The 20865-nt window shown below is 48.5% G+C and overlaps 1 protein-coding gene across 1 annotated transcript in view; it reads left to right on the top strand.

The window, feature by feature from the left end:
* Nucleotides 1-20865, top strand: part of APBB2 (amyloid beta precursor protein binding family B member 2) — a 200015-nt gene that overhangs the window by 174374 nt on the left and 4776 nt on the right. Inside the window, exons 9-13 of the mRNA XM_052641716.1 lie at nucleotides 12149-12263; nucleotides 12872-12959; nucleotides 13729-13812; nucleotides 15561-15676; nucleotides 18542-18721. Of these exons, the coding sequence (XP_052497676.1) occupies nucleotides 12149-12263; nucleotides 12872-12959; nucleotides 13729-13812; nucleotides 15561-15676; nucleotides 18542-18721 (583 nt within the window). The remainder of the gene's footprint in view (nucleotides 1-12148; nucleotides 12264-12871; nucleotides 12960-13728; nucleotides 13813-15560; nucleotides 15677-18541; nucleotides 18722-20865) is intronic.

Genomic DNA, 20865 nt, shown 5'->3' with positions numbered 1-20865 from the left:
GTAACTTGCTGGTTCATTCGGGAGACAGACTGTGAGGTGCTTCTGCAGGGCTGTGAAGAAGCGTGGGGTCCCTGTCTTAGGTGCTTCTCAGGAGACCAGAATTAGAGTCCTGCAGGCCCACAATCAAACGGTGACTTCACCAGGTACTGCTGTGTGACCTTGGTCAAGCCCCTCGACTCTCTGTCAACTTGTTTCCCTTTCTATCAGTGAGAACATAGTATTTGCCTTGTCAGGTTGCTGCTAGGGCAACACAGAGCCAGCACTCAGTAGAAGGTAGTCTGGTAGTTGCTATTGACTGGGAGTGCGACGGGTCATCACATACACTGCAGTGTGGTTACTTGAGCCTTAGAGGTCGCTAAGAGTCGGACACGACCGAGCGACTTCACTTTCACTTTTCACTTTCATGCATTGGAGAAGGAAATGGCAACCCACTCCAGTGTTCTTGCCTGGAGAATCCCAGGGACGGGGGAGCCTCATGGGCTGCTGTCTATGGGGTCGCACAGAGTCGGACACGACTGAAGTGACTTAGCGGCAGCAGAGTATGCATATCACAATGCTTTTCTCAAGTGTTGAGGCCAATACTTACATATTTGTATGACAAATGTTGTGTGTTCTTATTGCATAATATTCACATGACTATATTAAATACATTCCTCTGTTATCCCGTCGCCAGATAAGAGGTGATGGTTTGGATGTTCAGCTGTCCCAGATATTTTGCCATGCATATATTGAAATTCACACTCAAACTTTTTTTGTGGTTTTTCCTGTAAGACCGTATATCTGTGACTTGGGTTGTTTGCTTTCCCCCCCATTGAATAAGATGTCACAGTCACTGTTCAGTATCAGATGGACAGCCCTGCGTTTCTGCCCAGTGGCTGTACTCCGCGGTCTCTCACATTCTGATTGCAGCTCTCATCTCCGCAGGGTCCTGCTGGCCACTTCGTGACCCTGGCCACAGGATCCCTGCGGAGGCAGGTTTCTGGCTTTCCTCCTCTTTATCTGTTATCCAGCCTCTTCAGTTTGGTCAAGTGTGAACTGCCTGTGACCGACTTGGGGCTCTGCCATCAGGCCCCTTCAAATTGGCTGTGCCCAGACCAGACAGGTGTGAGCACTCTGGGTTGGGAGGTTAAGTGGCTTCACTAGGGTCCCTCTGGAGGCTCAGAGCAGCTCCGGGGGTGGAACTCAAAGCGTTCAGGCCCAAACCCCAAACTGCTGCCGGCTTCTCTCCACATGCTGTTCCTCTCGTCCCTGGCACAAATCTGTTTTCTCACCCTTGAGCTCATTTCCTGGCCGGGCCTCGGCCCACCTCTGCCCTTGGTCTGCTGCCCGGCCTTCGCCTCTCCTGCTTCGTCCCCCTCTCCCCCTCTCCCCCTCTCCGGGTGCCGTCCTGGGAGAATCCCTGGATTGTGACACTGTAGCTCTATTAATAAAGTGCCGGAAGTGCTAGTAAAGCAGGTAAGGCTGTTGCCGTGTCTTTGTTTCCATATGTTTTTTATTGGGAGCAGGTGGAGCTGGTAAACGAAGAGAAGATACGTACTCTGCTGCTGTTCTCTGCAAATGGTTTCCCGTATTTCACTGTGATATTTTAGGCTTGATTACCTGCCACAGTTGATACGATCCTCTGTAAACTCAGCTGGCATCTTTTGGCTCCATCGTAAAGTGGCTCAAAATACACGCTTCTGTGTGAGGGAGTTCAGCTAAAATAAGCACCGAAAGGCTATTAATTACAGCCAAGTTGGGAAATAAGATGGAATGTCAGCGCTTAGAGTCAATGTTAACGGGACTGTGGTAAATAGCGGGTACCTTGTGAATGCTAACGTGTTGTTTCTGCTCTGTTCCCTCATGCCTTCCTGGATTCAGAGAGAGGTAACCGGCCGATTTTCTCTTCTCCCCCTCTTTGTGCTGTCTTCAGTGTCTAGAAAAGCTCATTTGCTTTCTTCATGCCCTTCTCACCTTCATCACAGCCATTGCTGTCTTTGCAAGGCGGAACTTCATTTTAACTTTTTCTCATCATCACTGTTATGTGTCCTGCGTTCAAAACAGTGTGGATGTGGCTCTGGGGCCGTGATCTTCTGCTGCTTGACCCTGTCTGGGGAAGGTGATGGGCAGAGCCATGACTTGGTCCCTCTCACTGCTGGCTGAGCAGAATCTAGTCAGCGTGCTGGGGAGAAGACATGATAGAAATAGCAGGTTAGGTACCAGGTTGCGTAAGGAGGCTTTTCGTGCTTTGTGAAGAACTAATACTAGGACTGGCTTGTTAGGACGTCTCCATAGAGCTTTGTTGGTAAGGTTTGACTCTAGGACGATAGCCAGAGGGACTGACTCAATTTCAGGCTGGATTGTTAGCTAAAATATATGGAATTCTTCTCCTCTCTTCTCACATCTAGAAGAACATACCAATGGAAAGGCTGCACCTCCAAAATGAAAGGTATTTGTACCTCAGATGCGTGTATTTTCAGTACTCTGAATGTCAGCCTGACCATTGGCTGATTGGGGGCTTTTAAGCTCCACGATTCCTCAGCTCTGTCACTTCATAAAAGCTGCATTTCTGATGGAAGGAGAACCTTTGGGAATTTTTCCTGTTGAAAGAATGATTGTCAGTACTGCTTGGCAAAGTGAAGAGACACCAGCGACAGCCCCTTTGCTTTTTGTGCTGGAGTCTGACCCAGGTGCTCCCTCGGGGGAGGAGGGGAGGAGGGGAGGAGGGGCTGAGCTCCAACCAGCAGCCACTTCCTCCTTTAGGATGAGCTGCAGTCATTGCTTAGCGGCCCGAGGGAAGGGAGACTGCACAGGCTGGGTGGTGACACTTCCAGGGTCAGTCTCCCAGAGGGCATGCTTAGGAGATTTGGGGAGCTTGATTGACTTTCTCACTCCTTCTGAGGAGACCCTGGCCCCTGGAGGTGGTGGAAGTTTCTGGAGGATGAGAGCCATGGGTTTGGATACCAGCTCCCTGGCCTAAAGTTCCCACTAAGTCTTGTGGGAACCAATGGTGAGAATGTGTTCACATGTTTGGTAGGTCCTACCATCCGAGTTTATTCAGGGCTCCTCTCTGGGAACCAGTTGCTCTGAATATTAACAGCAAAGGCCGTTCTAGAGAGGGCTACAAACTCTGGCTTGCCCACAGCACCTGTAGTATTTATTTGCAGGTGGTCGCTTTTCAGATTTGCTGTGTACGCAGTCTGTGTGTCTCATGAAAGCACCTGGTAAAGAAAGGATTCCCCGTGGAGAATGTGTGTTTATGCAGGTGGTGAGCTGCTAGAATGCCCCTTTCAGAGTTTACAAACTTAGCATCTTCTTAAGTTTGCAAAGAAAGTTGAGTTTACCAAATCGGAGCCTGAGCTTTGTGAAATTAATAATGCCTGCATATGGTGTGTGTGCTGCTGGGTGAAATAAGAAAAATCAAAGTGGCTCGTACATGTATGTAGCCAGTATGTATGTGTAACCTCCTGGATTAATTAGCCATTTAGGAGGAAGGCGTTTCTCATCCCCTTTCCCTCTCTTCCTTTCCCCAAGCCCTGAGAACAATAGTTTCAAAGTGCAATAAGAAAATAAGAGCCGTTAGGCAAAGAAGAGCAGGCAGCCTTGAAAACAGAACTCCTCCTTTTAGGCCTTTTGCAGGTGAGATGAAGAGAGAAAGCCCCTTATCATAAAGGGATTGGAATGTTTGGACCAAATCTCCCTGCTGCTCTTTTGTCCTTGTTTGCAGGTGGGACCTGTCCTCTGCAGTGGTAACAACTCTGTTCGCTTATCGCCTCTACAGAAAGACAAGCTGGGAGGAAAGGGTCTTGGGAACCTCTCAGCAAGTGTTATTATATTTGTACCTCTGCAAAGATTTATTAAAATGTCCTTTGTGGATAAGGAGACAGTAGGAGACAGTATTTCAAAGTGGACCTTTTTTTTTTCTTTTTACTTCTTTTTCCTTATTTATAATAACAACAAATATTAATCTGTTTCCTCCATGTGCCAGCGTGTGTCAGACATAACGTGTATCTGACCTGAGCAAACATGGGTTACATAAAAGACTTTCCCAAATTGTGGAGACTTCGTCAGGAGCGCTAACAGAAAAGATTTAGCGAGAGACTGAATGGCAGGGAATCTGACAGAAAAGAAAGGAGAGAGCTACTGCCAGACACATCTAGGCTGTCGTGTGCGGGACTAGGGCAGTTCCAGAAAGCAGAGCCCAGGCCCGTAGGCACATGTTGTGGGGAGGCAAGTTTTCATTCATCATTAAGAGAAAATATGTGTTGGTTTGTGGGAGCGTCCCAGTAGTGGAGCTCCTCCTGATCTGTTAAGTAAGTGAGGTTTTATACCACTGATACATTCTAAGTACCACCTGTCTGGGTTGCTGTAGGAGGGAAGAAATGTTAGCCTGGGTAACCACTAAGAGGTCTGTCAGTTCAGTCAGTCAGTTCAGTCACTCAGTCATATCCGACTCTTTGCGACCCCATGAATCGCAGCACGCCAGGCCTCCCTGTCCATCACCAACTCCCAGAGTTCACTCAGACTCACGTTCATCGAGTCAGTGATACCGATCCAGCCATCTCATCTTCTGTCGTCCCCTTCTCCTCCTGCCCCCAGTCCCTCCCAGCATCAGAGTCTTTTCCAATGAGTCAACTCTTCGCATGAGGTGGCCAAAGTACTGGAGTTTCAGCTTTAGCATCAGTCCTTCCAAAGAACACCCAGGACTGATCTCCTTTAGAATGGACTGGTTGGATCTCCTTGCAGTCCGAAATCAGATTGATTATATTCTTTGCAGCCAAAAAAGGAGAAGCTCTATACAGTCAGCAAAAACAAGACCGGGAGCTGACTGTGGCTCAGATCATGAACTCCTTATTGCCAAATTCAGACTTAAATTGAAGAAAGTAGGGAAAACCACTAGACCATTCAAGTATGACCTAAATCAAATCCCTTATGATTATACAGTGGAAGTGAGAAATAGATTTAAGGGCCTAGATCTGATAGATAGAGTGCCGGATGAACTATGGACGGAGGTTCATGACATTGTACAGGAGACAGAGATCAAGACCATCCCCATGGAAAAGAAATGCAAAAAAGCAAAATGGTTGTCTGGGGAGGCCTTACAAATAGCTGTGAAAAGAAGAGAAGTGAAAAGCAAAGGAGAAAATGAAAGATATAAGCATCTGAATGCAGAGTTCCAAAGAATAACAAGAAGAGATAAGAAAGCCTTCCTCAATGATCAATGCAAAGAAATAGAGGAAAACAACAGAATGGGAAAGACTAGAGATCTCTTCAAGAAAATTAGAGATACCAAGGGAACATTTCATGCAAAGATGGGCTCAATAAAGGACAGAAATGATATGGACCTAACAGAAGCAGAAGATATTAAGAAGAGGTGGCAAGAATATACAGAAAAGGTCTGTAGATGCCTCTTAAATTCCTTTTGAAGAGGGGTAAGATCATAAGCAAGTTTTCATTTACGCAAGAGTTGCAAGGGGAGGGATTTAGGGAAAGGGTGAGCAGTTCTGTCTTGGCAGCTTTTTAATGGAACCCATTTGAATAAAAAATCATTGATTCATTCATTCTATACAGATGGATTAAGCCCCTGCAGGGCGATTAAAATGCTGTTCAGCTGAGAACAATAAAAGCACTCTTTTGTCTTTTCCCTTTGCCATTAAGAAATTTGAGGCTGTTGTGTAAGATGTCTTAGCACTGACATTTTTCCCTGACAGAACTCACCGCTGGTCCGCTGGGGGAGTAATTACTGGGGAGAAGAGCAAAAGAAGAGGAACAAAAAGAGCTGGAAACACAAAGGTTTCTACTGACGGTGAAAGTAGCTGTCCTGGTACACCCTTTTGTTACAGTTTAAGGAGGAGACGCAGCTGTGAACCTTCCACTTCCTGGTTGATGGAGGAAATGCAGTGATCCCCTGACTGCAGGAACTAGGCGAGGCGGAACTCCAAAAGGGACTCGCTCCAGGAGAAAGCTGCAGCAAAGGACAGAAGTGGTGCTTGCTGCTCAGTGTCACACACAGTGTCTCAGACGGGCAGCTTGGAGAATGTGTCCAAAAAGACAGGAGCCTGTTCTGACTGAACCTCGGGGGTCATCTGAGCCAGATTTGTGGCTTATGGGTGACCATGCCGAGGCCCTGGAGGAGGCATGACCCGGGGGGTGGGGGCAGGGAGCAGAAGGGCATGGAAGCCCACCCGAGCCTATCTTAGCTCTGAGATGCAACCCTCTCGGGGCTGTGAACACCAGGTAGCTGCAGCCCAAGTGCCACTGGTGGCTCTGAGACGCAAAGTCGGGGACAGGAGAGACACTGAAGGCGCACAGGGGAAGACGCTCCTGCAGAGCACTCCAGCAGGCTGACCGCACCCTCACAGTGTCAGAGCCCCTGCGGGCCCTGTTCGGCTGGGTGAGAACCACCAGCTCGGGGTGCTCTTCCCTCCCCAACCCCCGTCCGTGGTGCTTGGCTGATTGATCAGGAATACTGTAATGGAAGCTGGTAATTACGGCAATTTCTTGTCCCCTCGGGATACAGAAGCTCTAGAAAATGTTAAGGCGATGTTACACATGGGCATAAGGACGTTTAGGATCATAGCACCGATCAGAAAAAACATCTGAAAGGCTGAGTCAGGCCCTGTCTTAGTCAACGTGAAACTGGGTGTGCGCCATTGACTCTCCTTTGAGAAGCTCCAGAGTGAGAAGTTTAAGAAAGGAGAAGGAAGGGCACTGCATTGCAGTCTCTCAACTGCTTCGCTCTGAAGCGGGGACCCAAACGCCATTCTCCAGGGGATGGCCCGAGAGGCCGAGGTCACCCCAGACCGCCATGCCGCTGGCTGACTGGCCTGCCTCCTGCTGTTCAGCCTCTGTGGCCCTGGGGACGTCTTCTGAAACCCCTTCCTTTGTGTCTTTGGAGCCAGCCTGTCCTGGGCTTTCCTCCTTCCCAGCAGCCTTTTTTCATCCTTTCATTGGGCCCTTGGCCTCAGATAGGCCTTCATATGCCTTTCCTCCTGAGGTCCAGACCTTGTTTTGTGTTTTCTCACGCCCTACCCTTTCATCTGCTTCTCTGTCTTCAGCTGCCTGCACCCCCGACTCCACCCGGCCAGCTCCAGACCTGGCCTTAGCTCAGGGACTGAGTGTCCACCTGATCAGTGGGCCCCCAAACACCTCACACATCTTGTCCAACCTGGAGCTCACCAGCCTTCTTTACCAGATCCTTCCCTCTCCCCTCCCCAGGGTGAAGGCGCTTAGTTTTCCCAGCAGGGACTCCAGAGCTATTCCAGATTCTGCCTCTCATCTCCCACACCCGTGAGTCCTCCAGGCATCCGTCTAATACCTCTTACCCATCTGTCTCCTCCACCTCCCCTTGACCCACTTTGTTCTACCAGAAGCAACTTTTTAAAACACATGTCAGATGGGGTCTTGTGTCATATGACAGACTTGATGACTCAGAGTAAGAGCCAGATTCCTGCCAGGACATGGTGCAGCCTCCCTGCAGCCATGGACCCTCACCGCAGTGCCAGGGGTCATGCCTAGGACTAGTTCTTCCAAACCCTCTGTGGGCTTGCTTACCTCTGTGCCTTGCTCAAGCTCCTCTGAGTGTTCCTTGAACCATCGCTGCCCTCTCACCCTGGGGAGTTCCTGGTACTTAGAGATGCAGCTTAGATCTCACTGAGCATCTCTCTCACTGAACAGCTGGCTGCCTAGGCTGGCGCCTTGTCTGTTTGTGTTTGCATCTCTGATGTGTCATAGTGGCTCAGAAGGTGTTTGAGGAAGTGAACTGAATATTACTTTTAAATGTAAGTTCTTATACCATATCATAATTTGGTTAGAATGTAAAGCCTACTGGCAAGTGTATTAGTTTTATATTGCTGCTATAATAAATTACCACAAACTTAGTGGCTTAAAGTCACACAGATTTATTCTCTTATAGTTCTGGAGATCGGAAATCTGGTCTTAGAGGTGAAAAATCATGGTGTCAAGCAGGGCTGTCTTCCCACTAGAGAAGCCTTCCCACTTTTCCAGTCTTTAGAGGCTGCCTGCCTGCCTTGGCTTGTAGCCCTTGTGCCTGTTCTTTATTGAGAATTCCCTTTGTAAGGCAAGTGCCTCCTCTTTCCCTTGTGTGTCAGGCCCACCCAGATAATCCAGGGTCACAGCCCCAAATCAGAATCCTTCACTCAGTCCCACCTGCAGAGTCCTCTTTGTAAAGTCATCTATTCACAGACTCTGGGAGTTAGGATAGGAATGTCTTGGGAGGGTCGTTATTTTGTCTATAGCTGCAGCCATTTTCAGAAATCAGGTGCTGAAAAGGCAGGATTTTACAACAACCAGTTAATAGGTATTTGGATTTCATTCTGAATAATGATGAGATTAGCTCAGCCATTTATTTCTCTCACAAGAAGGAAGTTGTTCGACTTGTCTGTGTTCCAGGCCTGAAAGTGAATTCTTTTTTTTTTTTTTTTTTTTTAAGATTATTTATTTGGCTATTTTGGGTCTTAGTTGCAGCATGTGGGATCTAGTTTCCCTGATGGGGGATCGAACCCAGGCCCCCTACACTGGGAGTGCAGCATCTTGGCCACTGGACCACCAGGGAAGCCCCTGAAAGTGAATTCTTACAAATCCTCATTCTTGGGACTTTTTGCTCTTTTAGGGTGACTTGGGATATGTTTCATGGCAATTAAATAGAGACATGCAAATCTCCTGACCCCTCCACAGGGAAGAGATGAAGGAACTTGTTTTCTCTTGGGAGGTTAAATTACCAACAGCTTTCTGCCTCCCTGATCTATTAGCCTGGTACCTAGGAGGGAACAGGAAAAGACAAAGCTGGGTTTTTTTGTTTGTTTTTTTTTTTAAAGTATCAGAATGCCCCAAACAGAGCCTGCGCTGCTAAGCTACCCATTTGGGAAAATGTGGGTCAGATGGTCGCCTTAGACCTTAATCACTTTCTCCTGAGCCAGAAGAAGATGAAGATTAATAATAATAATTAAAAAAAATTACTCCTGTGGGGTTGCATCTGAAGCGTGATGGGAGTGATCCATTGCTTATCGATCAGGGCCTGCTTGGCCCTCCCTGATAGTGGCCTGACTACACTCGTAGGCCAGCCAGCAGTTGCAGAGAGCAGGATGGATCTTGGATGCTTACATCATAGATTATCAGAGCTGGAAAGGAACCCTGGAGAATTCCATCTTTTTTTTACTTCATGCCCGAGACTGTATAGCTCAGTGAAATCAGGAATGGGACTAGAAGTTGGGGTGCCTGGGTTCTGACCCGTTGCCCTCTGGCTGTCCCTTCCTCTCTCAGAGAGGACAGATGCTGGTGAGGTCTCTACTAAAGGTGGGATATAACAAGCTGTAATCCTTTGTGGTCCATAACGCAGATCCTTTCAGCACTCAGACACAAGCAAGGTGCTAGGGGCCAGAGGGCCAGAGGGCTTTCGAACTGGGCCATGCGGAGTAGATGGTGTAGTGAGCTGCAGACTGCGCCGGGTGGCCAGTACACTCCTGGCCAGGCAAGGGGAGGTGCTGTGAGTGGACACGGGGACCCAGCTTGCGGGGGCAGAGGGGAGAGCTGCTTAGCTGGACTAAGGATGCTGGAAGAGGTGGTGGGACAAACTTTGGAACTCCAGAAATCCAGACAAAATTTTTTGGACTTTCCATGGGTGACCACAAGAACTTCAAAGACTTAGCATCAGAAAAATGCTGACTGAACGTGGAATTTTGAAGGAGAAGAGCAGTGTGTGGCAAGACACTGTGTGTTATCACTTTAGGAACTGTCCAGAAAAGAGAAGTAGCCAGAAGGAGGCAGGCCTGAAATGACTTCCCTCAAGCATGGTCTCCAACAAAAGTGATGCCTTCTCGTCGTTTCTCAAGTCATGTGCTATCCCGATGGGGGCTGGGACTAGGGAAGGCCTTGGGAGCACAGTGTGGAGCAAGGCTGTCAGTTCAGTCGCTCAGTCGTGTCCAACTCTTTGCGGCCCCACAGACTGCAGCATGCCAGGCTTCCCTGTCCATCACCAACTCCCGGAGCCTACTCAGACTCATGTCCATCAGGGTGGTGATGCCATCCAGCCATCTCATCCCCTGTCGTCCCCTTCTCCTCCTGCCTTCAGTCTTTCCTAGCATCAAGATCTTTTCCAGTGAGTCAGTTCTTTGCATCAGGTGGCCGAAGTATTGGAGTTTCAGCAAGGCTGTGCTTACCCCCAAAGTCTGGGCCCAGCTTCTCACCCAGACCCACCCTCAGCCTCAGTATCAGAGCAGCCATTCATACCTCTGACCACAGGCCAACTTTCTTGATGGATAATAGGGTGCATGCTGCTTGCCCTGTGCTTGAGAGAGGGGGGCACTCAGTACCAATTAAAGCCAGGCCCAGAGACTGGGTATTGAGGGTGAATAAGGCACAAAAGGAGAAGGCAATGGCATCCCACTGGAAAATCCTATGGACAGAGGAGCCTGGTAGGCTGCAGTCCATGGGGTCGCACAGAGTTGGACACGACTGAACGACTTCATTTTCACTCTTCACTTTCATGCATTGGAAAAGGAAATGGCAACCCACTCCAGTGTTCCTGCCTGGAGAATCCCAGGAATGGTGGGCTGCCATCTATGGGGTCGCAGAGAGTCAGACACGACTGAAGCGACTTAGCAGCAGCAGCAAGGCACAAATCATCTTCACAGAACTTCAGCGGGGTGTGGGGAAGACAGAACTCACAAGCAGACACTCATGGTACTCAGTGGTGGGTGTTACGTGTGCAAGGAGCACGCTAGCACTGGACAGGGTGCTCACCCAGCTTCATCCAGGTCTTCAGCGGTGGCCAAAGCCTGGAGATGATGTGAGCAAAGGCAGGGAGGCGAGACCTGCCTAGAAATCCTGAGCACTGGCAGGGCTGGCAAGGAAGGGGTGGATTCAAGACATTGTCAGGAGGGAAATAGGCTGAATGCGGGGGTTGGGTACGGAGTGCAGGGGCTAGGAATGGCGGGGCGGGAGTCAGGACGGCCCCTGGTTGTAGTATGGAGGGCACCAACTGCGATGGAAGCTGAGGTCATGGGAAGGTAGAGCAGAGCAGGTCTGTGGGCAGGTGTGCACAGGTGGAGATTCAAGTGCCTGTGGGTGGCCAGGAGCTGCCGCAAGGTGGCCTGGGGCACAGCAAGGCAATGGGACAGGCTTTTCTGGCCAGGCCTTCACAGTGGCCAGTTGCCTTCAGCAGATAGATTCCTGTTCATTCCCAAAGAAGCCAAATCATTGTTGGGGAAAATCTGTCCTAGTCTGCAAGAACATCATCAGCTCTTACATTGAGAAGTGATCAATAAATTCATCTGTGGTTATGCCTACAAACAGGGATCCTAGCTTGGCAACACCTGCCAGGAAATCACTGTGATCCATTACCAGATGGGGAAGTATGAGCGTTTATTTTTCATAAACCTCTGATCTTTTAAACTGCTGTCCTCAGTAACAGCAGTGAGAAATGTAGTTGTGTGGCGTGGTTCTTTGAAGCCAGATCATGTCACAGGCACTGTCCTTTCCATCAGTAAAGGAGATGCTGAAATCCAGGGCCAGCTGCAGGCTCACCGCGGAGTCTGAGCTGACAGTTTATGGGGTGATGCCACCGCCGCCACCCTGAGCTCTGGAGTGAGAGGCGTGATTAGCAGAATCAAGTGCCTTTGACGGGACTTCGGCCTGTGGCGTCTTTCCGTGTCCCTGTGACTGCCTCTCGGCCTCTCCGCAGCCATGGGTCGGGTCCAGTCTCCGGGCACGTGCTTACATGTCGGAGCCTGTTTTGCTTCTGCTACATCACTGTGTGTGTCTCAGTATCGCGCCTACAAATTCAGGCTCCTCTCAAGCCTGTGTTCTGTTTTGTGATCATAATATTTATAACCATGACATTTGTTGTTACTAGATAGAAGGTTCCCATAAAGTTCAATTTTCATTATGTGCTGTTCATTAAGATTCCAGAAGCTCAACAGACAGAGTCTGGGGAACACTGTAGTTATTTTAGTCAGAAATGAATTCCTCACATCCATACAACTGTTCCTCTATTTGTGGTGGCTGTTGACATTTGTTTTATTTTTTTTTAACCACTGCATATTCTGTTTACCTCTGACACGCTGGCTCCTAGCTCAGTTAACATTCATAACTAGAATGTGTGTTGTAAAGGTTCCTCATTCTAATGGACTGATAAACTTTGTTTGCACAGAGATTTTGCTTATGTAGCAAGAGATAAAGATACAAGAATTTTGAAATGTCATGTATTTCGATGTGATACGCCAGCAAAAGCCATTGCCACAAGTCTCCACGAAATCTGTTCCAAGGTAAGGTGGGTCAGGGTGAAGGAGTTCAACCAGCTTTTTTTTTCCTCACTGCTGAGCAAGGAAAGGGGTGTGGAAGGACGGGAGTCAGCACGTTCAGGTCAAGCTCTGGGAGAAGCACGCCGAGCACCAGTCCTACCAGCGTGGTTCATACTCTTTCTGATGTCAGCTACTGCTCTAAATGGCGCTTCACCTACAAAGGGAGCATGGCCTCGGTCCCTCCCACAGTCTGGTGGGTCTAAAAAGTCGGGAAGTGGCCAGGTGCCAGCAGCGGGGGGTTGCCACTTGCTCTGTGTTCCTCTGATGGCTGTGGGCCCAGAGGTCTACAAAAGACCAGGGTTATTGTGGGGCTTGTTACGTTAGAGATGGAAGAGGAATACATTCTGAACAGTCAGGAGAATGTCAGTTACTCTGAGGTACCATCACTCACTATTCCCCCCAGAGGAAAGGGCACAGTTCTCAAAGTGTGCAGCTCGGAGATGGGGGTTGGGGGTCTGGCAGTGGACTAAAGCCGGTTTAACTTGAAAATGAAGCAGGCACTCCACTGCCTGGAACAGCTGGGGTCACAGGGTCCATAACCACGAGCCAAAGCTACGTTTTCTCTTCATCAGATTATGGCCGAACGGAAGAATGCCAAGGCCCTGGCCTGCAGCTCCTTACAGGAAAGGATTCACGGGAACCTCGACGTTCCCCTGCAAGGTAGGTCTGCCCCCCACCACCTTGGTGCTGGCACTCCACGTCTGAGTCACCAAACGCAGGGTCTCAGACATGTACATGTCGAGTGTCCCTCAGAACCACGCTGGACTCACCAGACCCAGGCCGAGCCTGCACTTGGGGCCTTGAGTGTGGCTTAGAGCTGACTTTGTGTCAACAGGGTTAGGTACTAAGAACCAGGGTGAGTTTTGTTGTTGGACAAAATTAAAGACAATTACCTTTAGTGGCTTTGTAACTCATGTACAACCTGGGGTAAGGACCAGCTAGTTTAAAAATATGTGGGGATATTTTGGGGAGCTCTGTTTAGTCATTTTTCCTGTCTCTGATTGCACCCCTTTGTAATTAAATTTCCTCCGGGCATCAACCTCCCCTAATAAACCAAACACCCAAAGCTGCTACTTAGCATACTTCCAAGAGACCGTCACAGCTTAACACATAGATTCCAGTTCCTTCTTTCAAATGCTTACCTACCTAGAAGTGAAAGGTGAATGGAGTTTCTTTTAAGCTTTTTATTTTCTATTGTATATAGCCGATTAACAAGGTTGTGATAAGTTTCAGGTGCACAGCAAAGCGACCCAGCCATACACACACATGTATCCATGACAGGTGAAGGGGACTTTGATTGATGACCCCAGTGTCTGGCAGAAGAAGTGGCTGTTCTTATAGAATGATAGTCACATTCACCTCTAGAAAGGCAGGATGTTATGTGTATGTTGGAACCTTTGAGAAAGATGTGTTGTTTTCTTCCCTGTAGTAGATTTTCCAACACCAAAGACTGAGCTGGTCCAGAAGTTCCACGTGCAGTATTTGGGCATGCTACCAGTGGACAAACCGGTCGGTATGTGAAACCTTCACTGTCTTTCCACTTGGCAAGTGTTTGGTGTTCACCTTCCCATGAGGGTGGCATCTGCTATTTCACTCCTTTGCTTTGTCTTGAACCAGATCCTCACACTGTCACCAGCTAGAGCACACAGCAGTCCTGGTCAGAGAGCAGTGCAGGGCTTTCCTGGTGGCTCAGTGGTAAAGAATTCACCTGCCAGTGCTGGAGACACAGGTTTGATCCCTGGTCCAGGAAGATCCCACATGCTGCAGAGCAAAATAAAATTACAACAAAAGAACAGGACGGGCAGACTAAACTCCTTCAACTCATGGTCCCAGAATATAGAGAGTGGAATGAAGAGGACCTGATTTCTCATTCACCCAACAGTTCAGAGGTGCATAAGCCAGGGCTGTGGAAGGGCCCTGCTGTTTTGAATCAGAGCATCTGTCTCAGACCGGGGCATCTGCTTCAGTCCTTGTCAAGTGCTGGGCGGGGACGGGGGCTGAGGGAGCCCTCCTGCTTTCCCGTCAAGGTGTGTCCCAGAAGTACACCCAGCATCAGCAGTCAGCTACATTTCATGGCTGGGATTTAGTTGCTTAGCCATACCAAGCTGGAAGGAGTCTGGGAGATGTTGCCTTTTTCTGGATAAAAAAAGGCTATGGAGAAATCAGAACCCTCACGTACTGTTGGGGTGAATGTAGAATGGCGTGGCTGCCCTAGAAATCAGTCTGGCAACTCCTCAGAAGTTAAATGTAGTATTATCATTTGACCCAGCAGTTCTACTCCTGGACATATACCCAAGTGAAATGAAAACAACTGTCCACATGAAACACCTCATACAGGAGTGTTTGCAGCAGCATCATTCATAATAGTCACAAAGTAGAAACAGCCCAAATGTCCATCAGCTGAAGAGTGAATAAAAAACACTTTCATACTGTGGTGATTATTTGGCAATAAAAAGGAATGACGTGTTAGACTTGCTGCAACATGCCTGAACCTTGAAGACATCATGCTAAATGAAGGAAGCCAATTATAAAAGACTGTACCCTTTACAATTCCATTTATATGAAATGTGTTCAGAGTAGGCACATCTCTAAAGATAGGACTAGAAAGCTGGAGGCAATGAAGGGTGACTCCTGAAAGGTATGGGGTTTCTTTTAGGGAGTGATAAAAATGTTCTAAAACCATGGTGATGGTTGCACAATTCTGAATGTATTAAACACCATTGAAGTTTGCACTTTACATGAGTAAATTGTATGGTATGTGAATTAGATCTCAATGAAGTTGTTATACCACCCACCAAAAATAGCTGTGGGAACACTCAGCCAGAGGGCCCCATTGAACAGCACATACTCTTCGTGTCCAGGGGCCATCTAAACTTGGCCTTACTTAAGTAACAAGGCACAATAAAAGATGATCAGGGCAATCTGGCAGAGGCTGGCTTCTGTTGGACCCCCTGCCCCTTTGCAAGGTTCCTTGCTTAGAAAAAAAGGCAGCAGCATTTGAGTAATGTTTCTGCACTTGGAGCTGGGGGATCTTGGCAGAGACAGTCTGGTTGGATAGGACATCACACACTACATCTCATGACCCTTTTTTCTGTTGAAAACACTGGCATTTCTTTTCTTTTGAGCCGTGAAATGCTCAAATGAAACATCTGGGGCTACAAAAAAAATGACTGGGCATAGCTGCTGCTGGGTGATTTGGATCCATATTTGAGAGTCAGGAATAGCTTTAGGGCCTTTTTCAATTATCCCTTCCATCCACAGGAATGGATACCCTGAACAATGCCATAGAAAGTCTTATGACCTCCTCTAGCAAGGAGGAATGGCCGTCAGTGAACATGAACGTGGCCGACGCTACTGTGACTGTCATCAGTGAGAAGGTGAGAAGGGTGGCAGATATGGTTGGCCTGTCTGGGATACAGTGAGGTTTCACATACGATAAGCTTCTGTGAAACTCAGGCACATGCCAAGGCTTGGCCTCTGGGGAGCTGTGCTTGCTTGTGGTTAAAATGACTTACATTAAAAAAAAGAAAACTGCCCTTTGTGTCTGGATCTATGCACACACCTCAGAGGATTCTGTTCTGGTGCTTCTCATTCTTCCTTTGCCCAGGAGATTGGAATCATTTGCTAGAGGTGACTGTATGATGTTAGCAGTAACTCGCTAATGGGGCTTGGTTTTCTGACCACTCTCCAGGCTCCAGCATTGACTTGGCTGTTACCTGGGGCTGGGGTTTAGTAGATGCATCTGTTGTGGAAAGGTCCTGTGGTAGCAGGAGTCGCTGGTCATCTGGAGAGAGGCCAGCAATTAGCCTCAGACACAAATTATCTCAACTTTGTGGTTGAGAAAACTGAGGCACAGAGAGGTTAAGCAACAGGCACCAGGCACACAGCTATGTTGGGGTCCTTTAACGACCAGGACCTGATGGTCCAGAGGCAACGATAAGAAAGTGAAAGAGAAAAAGAGGCTGATATTCCCTGGTTTATGCAGAGAACCAATAAAGTCCTTGACACAGGACTTGCGTCGCTCACAAAGGCACCGGGTGCCCTCTCAAGGAGGGTGAAGGCACAGGGCGCCTTCTCGAGAGAGTCTTAGAAGCCCGGGCAGGAGAGTGAGCAAGACGGGTCTCTGCACTCCAGAGAATCAGCCGAGGAGAGAGAGAGAAAGAAAGAAAGACACGGGCACCCAAGCTCTGATGGAGCAAAGGTGCTTTAATGATTTCTCTGTGAGTATATAAAGGCTGTGGTACAAGAAGTTTCCTTCGACAATGATAAAGATCAGAAAACCAAATGTACAGCAGCTGTTACCAAGGGAACAGGGATTAATAACAGTCACAAGGTCAGGAGACAATCCATATCTCAAGAAAGGGGATCGAGACTAAGCAGTTTTGTCGTAAAGAGAATGTTTACTAAAGGAGACTCAAGCCTGTCTCACACAATGACCTCCGAGGTTCCTGGGAACAGCCTGCTGTTCCGCTTAAAAAGAAACAAAGGATTTGTGAGAAACGGCACATAGGAATCCTCCTGTTAAACGTTCCCTGACACAGCTAGCAGTAGCAGGGGCAGTCTTTTCTTCTGCCTCTGTGAGGCGCCTGTCACGGAAAGATCGCAAGTCCTTGTCTGCTCTTGTTTCTGTGCACTAGCAGCTCGCCTTCACACCCAGTTCAGTTTCTGAGGATGCTCACTGAGCCTGCAGGCCTGGCCCGCTGGATTTTCTTCAAGTCTGCAACACGCGGTGCCTTTTCCTGCCCCAGCACCTTTGCAGGCGCTGCTCCCCTTGGCCTACCCAGATCTCAACATAAATGTCTTTCTTCCAAGAACGCTTCCCACCTCTCAGACCAGCTTAGTTTGCCTGTTAAGCAATCCCACAGCACCTGAGTGAATATTTCATAAGTCCAGATGTTCACGAGCCAAAAGTCAACATTCTGGATGTATTTACTAATTTTCACAAATTACAAATGGCTGTTGCAGAGGATATAGTGTTCATTAGAGTGAGTTCCGAACATTTCTTAACTCAGCATCATATGGATATCAGTTAGTGAAAAAACAGAAAAAAAAAAGCATTTGGTAACTTTTTGTTTACATAGTTTTTGATAGAAATATGATTCAGTGGTTCCCTGGTGGCTCAGATAGTAAAGAATCTAGCTTCAGTGCAGGAGACCAGGATTCAGTCCCTAGATCAGGAAGATCACCTGGAGAAAGGAATGACCACCCACTCCAGTATTCCTGCCTGGAGAATTCTGTGGACAGAGGAGCCTGGTGGGCTATGGTCAGTGGGGTTGCAAAGAGTCAGACACGACTGAGCAACTAACACGATTCAGTGTGCTGTTGAGTTGGGGAAGACCTGGGTGGAAAGAGATCCCGGGAATCCTTTCCTCTTGGTGCTCTGGGGTTTCCAGTGGGTTTTCCAGGGCAAGTGGATTCTGAGCCACTGTATGGGCAATACATAAAAAGTGTACATGACATTGTTTCTACCCACAGTGAAGTCACAGGCTTGGAGTGGAGTGGACAGACACCAAAACACTCATACCTGGTTGCTCTGTGGTTCAGAGTAGACTCAATTTCAGAATGAGCCACCCACAGCAGTGAGGCCTCTCCAGACACATTTAGAAACTTCCCTTTCTAGAAAAATACAGTTCAGTTCAGTCGCTCAGTTGTGTCTGACTCTTTGCGACCCCATGAATTGCAGCACGCCAGGCCTCCCTGTCCATCACCAACTCCCGGAATTCACCCAAACTCATGTCCATCGAGTCGGTGATGCCATCCAGCCATCTCATCCTCCGTCATCCCCTTCTCCTCCTGCCCCCAATCCCTCCCAGCATCAGAGTCTTTTCCAATGAGTCAACTCTTCGCATGAGGTGGCCAAAGTATTGGAGTTTCAGCTTTAGCATCAGTCTTTCCAAAGAACATCCAGGACTGATCTCCTTTAGAATGGACTGGTTGGATCTCCTTGCAGTCCAAGAGACTCTCAAGAGTCTTCTCCAACACCACAGTTCAAAAGCATCAATTCTTCAGTGCTCAGCTTTCTTCACAATCCACTCTCACATCCATACATGACCACTGGAAAAACCAAAGCCTTGACTAGATGGACCTTTGTTGGCAAAGTAATGTCTAGTCCTTTCTAAATTGTCTGGCCGTATATTTTATAATACCATTTCCTCTGTGCAGCCACTGTAAGCCAGTTCTATGACTTATGGTCCGAATGTGTCTGTGACTGTGGCCGGGCTACTGAACTGGGTCTCTTGCAGAATGAAGAGGAGATCCTGGTGGAGTGTCGGGTGCGATTCCTGTCCTTCATGGGCGTCGGGAAGGACGTGCACACGTTTGCCTTCATCATGGATACTGGGAACCAGCACTTTGAGTGCCACGTTTTCTGGTGTGAGCCTAATGCCGGTAACGTGTCGGAGGCGGTGCAGGCTGCCTGCATGGTGAGTAAGCCCACTGTGGGGGTTCCACCCTCAGGCCCTTGCTTTTGTCTGATATGCCATAAATTAGAGTAGAATTTCTGACTTAAAGGAAGCTAAGTCTAAGCTCTAAAGCAAGGCCTTGCTGTGTGACACCCTCATTCCTGAGCAGTTTGCTGTCTTAAGAGGGCAGGACACTCGGAAGCAGCAGGACTGGCTGGAGTCGAGTTCTTCTTAGAGACTCCAGGAACGCTGAAAGCAATGACCTTCAAAACCATAAATTTGAGGATTCTCAATTCTTGATCCCTAGTTAATTTCAGTGTGTGATCAGGAGATGCTGGTCATGTGTGAATTGGTGCCATTTTTGGAACCAAATCAGTGATTTTGTTTAATTCAGTGTATCAAATGGTCTTTATTTTAGATAGTTCGTCTAAGTGCATTGTTCTTGTTTACTTTGTATCTATGAACTCTATTCTTACCACAGCCCTGTTAGGTAGTTCTCTTTTATTTATAACAAAATAGAGGCTCAGAGGAAAGCACGCTACTGGGGGCACTTGCTTATTTGTTTGGGATGGGGGCAGGCCCCAGGACAGAGTTGTTAAGTGACAGAGCCTGTGTTTGCCCCCAAGTCTGGATGGAGGAGTGACCCAGAGCAAGAAGGGGTCCCTGAAAATAGCTCGTTCCTAAAGTTTAAAGTGAAGGAATAGCTAGAAGCATGCTGTTGGGGCACTTGGTCATTTGTTTGAGAAAAGGCCAGCCCCAGGGCAGCGTTGGTAAGCAACAGAGCCTGTGTTCACCCCCAAGTCTCCAGGCAGTAAAGCCAGTGCTTCTGTACCACATATATGATTTCAAATGATCCATTCCACAAATATCGTTTGAGCTCCTGTTATTCTAGCCCCTGGAAAAGTTCTAGTAAGGAGGAGGGAACTGTTTGAAGGAGGCATCCAAACCTGGGCTGCATAGTGTATTCTACAACAGCAGGTGGGGTGGGTGGAACCAGGTGGAAGGAGGTGCAGTCCATGTCACGAAGGGCCTGGGATCTCATGCCAGGGTGTTACCTTCAGCAGAGATTGTTAAGCAAGACAGTGAATAGACCATGCTCCAAAAGAGAGAGAAGAAAACAAAGTGGAGGAGGGTTAAAAGGATGCAGCGGAGGTGGGGAGATCACCAGGGGGCCAGGGGAGAGCTGCGTCTAAACCAGGAGTGGCAGTGGGACAAGAAGGAAGCAGGTGAGGGAGAGTCATCTGGCTGGCGATGAGGAATGCGGAATTTGAAGCACCTGCCTGAAGGCAATGGCACCCCACTCCAGTACTCTTGCCTGGAAAATCCCACGGACCGAGGAGCCTGGTAGGCTTCAGTCCATGGGGTCGCGAAGAGTTGAACACGACTGAGCGACTTCACTTTCACTTTTCACTTTCTGGAGAAGGAAATGGCAACTCACTCCAGCATTCTTGCCTGGAGAATCCCAGGGACGGCGGAGCCTAGTGGGCTGCCGTCTATGGGGTCGCACAGAGTCAGACACGACTGAAGTGACTTAGCAGCAGCAGCAGCAGCAGCAGCAGCAGCAGCAGCACTTCCCTTAACTCAGTCCACTGTTCGTGGGCTGGACTCTGGGAAGTTCAAGTAGGACTAAGATGTGAGTACTGTGGAGTTTGGGACTGTGGGGAGATGCAAAAACCGACGTTCTGTTACGGTGCAGAAAGTGCTCTAAGTGTAAGACTGCACCGGATGGAGGAGTGACCTGGAGGAAGAAAGGGGCCCTGAAGAAAGGCTGCTCGTCAAGTCTGAGGTGAAGGAGTAGCTGGAAGTACGCCGTCGGGGCTCTTACTCATTTGTTTGGGATGGGGGAGAGCCACACGATTTTGAGGCTGAGGGAAATGAGCCAGCAAAGCCGGACTGAAACGGGTGTCATATTTGTTGTTAGGCCAAGGTCTTGGTGGAAGTTGAAGATCCTGGAGCTGGGCTTAGCCTGCTGATTGGGTTAGAGTGACTTTCAGACCTGCCAGATGCCAGGAGTCCAGGAACAGGTGGAGCTGGCTGGGGCAGTGGAGGGCGTTCTCTGTTTCTTTGCAGACGAGTACGTTGCTAGGTTAAGAAGGGGAAAGGAAGGAGTGGCTGGACAGAGAGGCAGAGGTGGACACCTCTGAAAGCAGAGGGCAGAGGGGAAG

The sequence above is a fragment of the Budorcas taxicolor genome, chromosome 6 (assembly GCF_023091745.1).
Source record: "Budorcas taxicolor isolate Tak-1 chromosome 6, Takin1.1, whole genome shotgun sequence".
NCBI lineage: Eukaryota > Metazoa > Chordata > Mammalia > Artiodactyla > Bovidae > Budorcas > Budorcas taxicolor.
The sequence above is the reverse complement of the archived record's forward strand: the minus strand, read 5'-3'. Positions and strand labels throughout refer to the sequence as shown.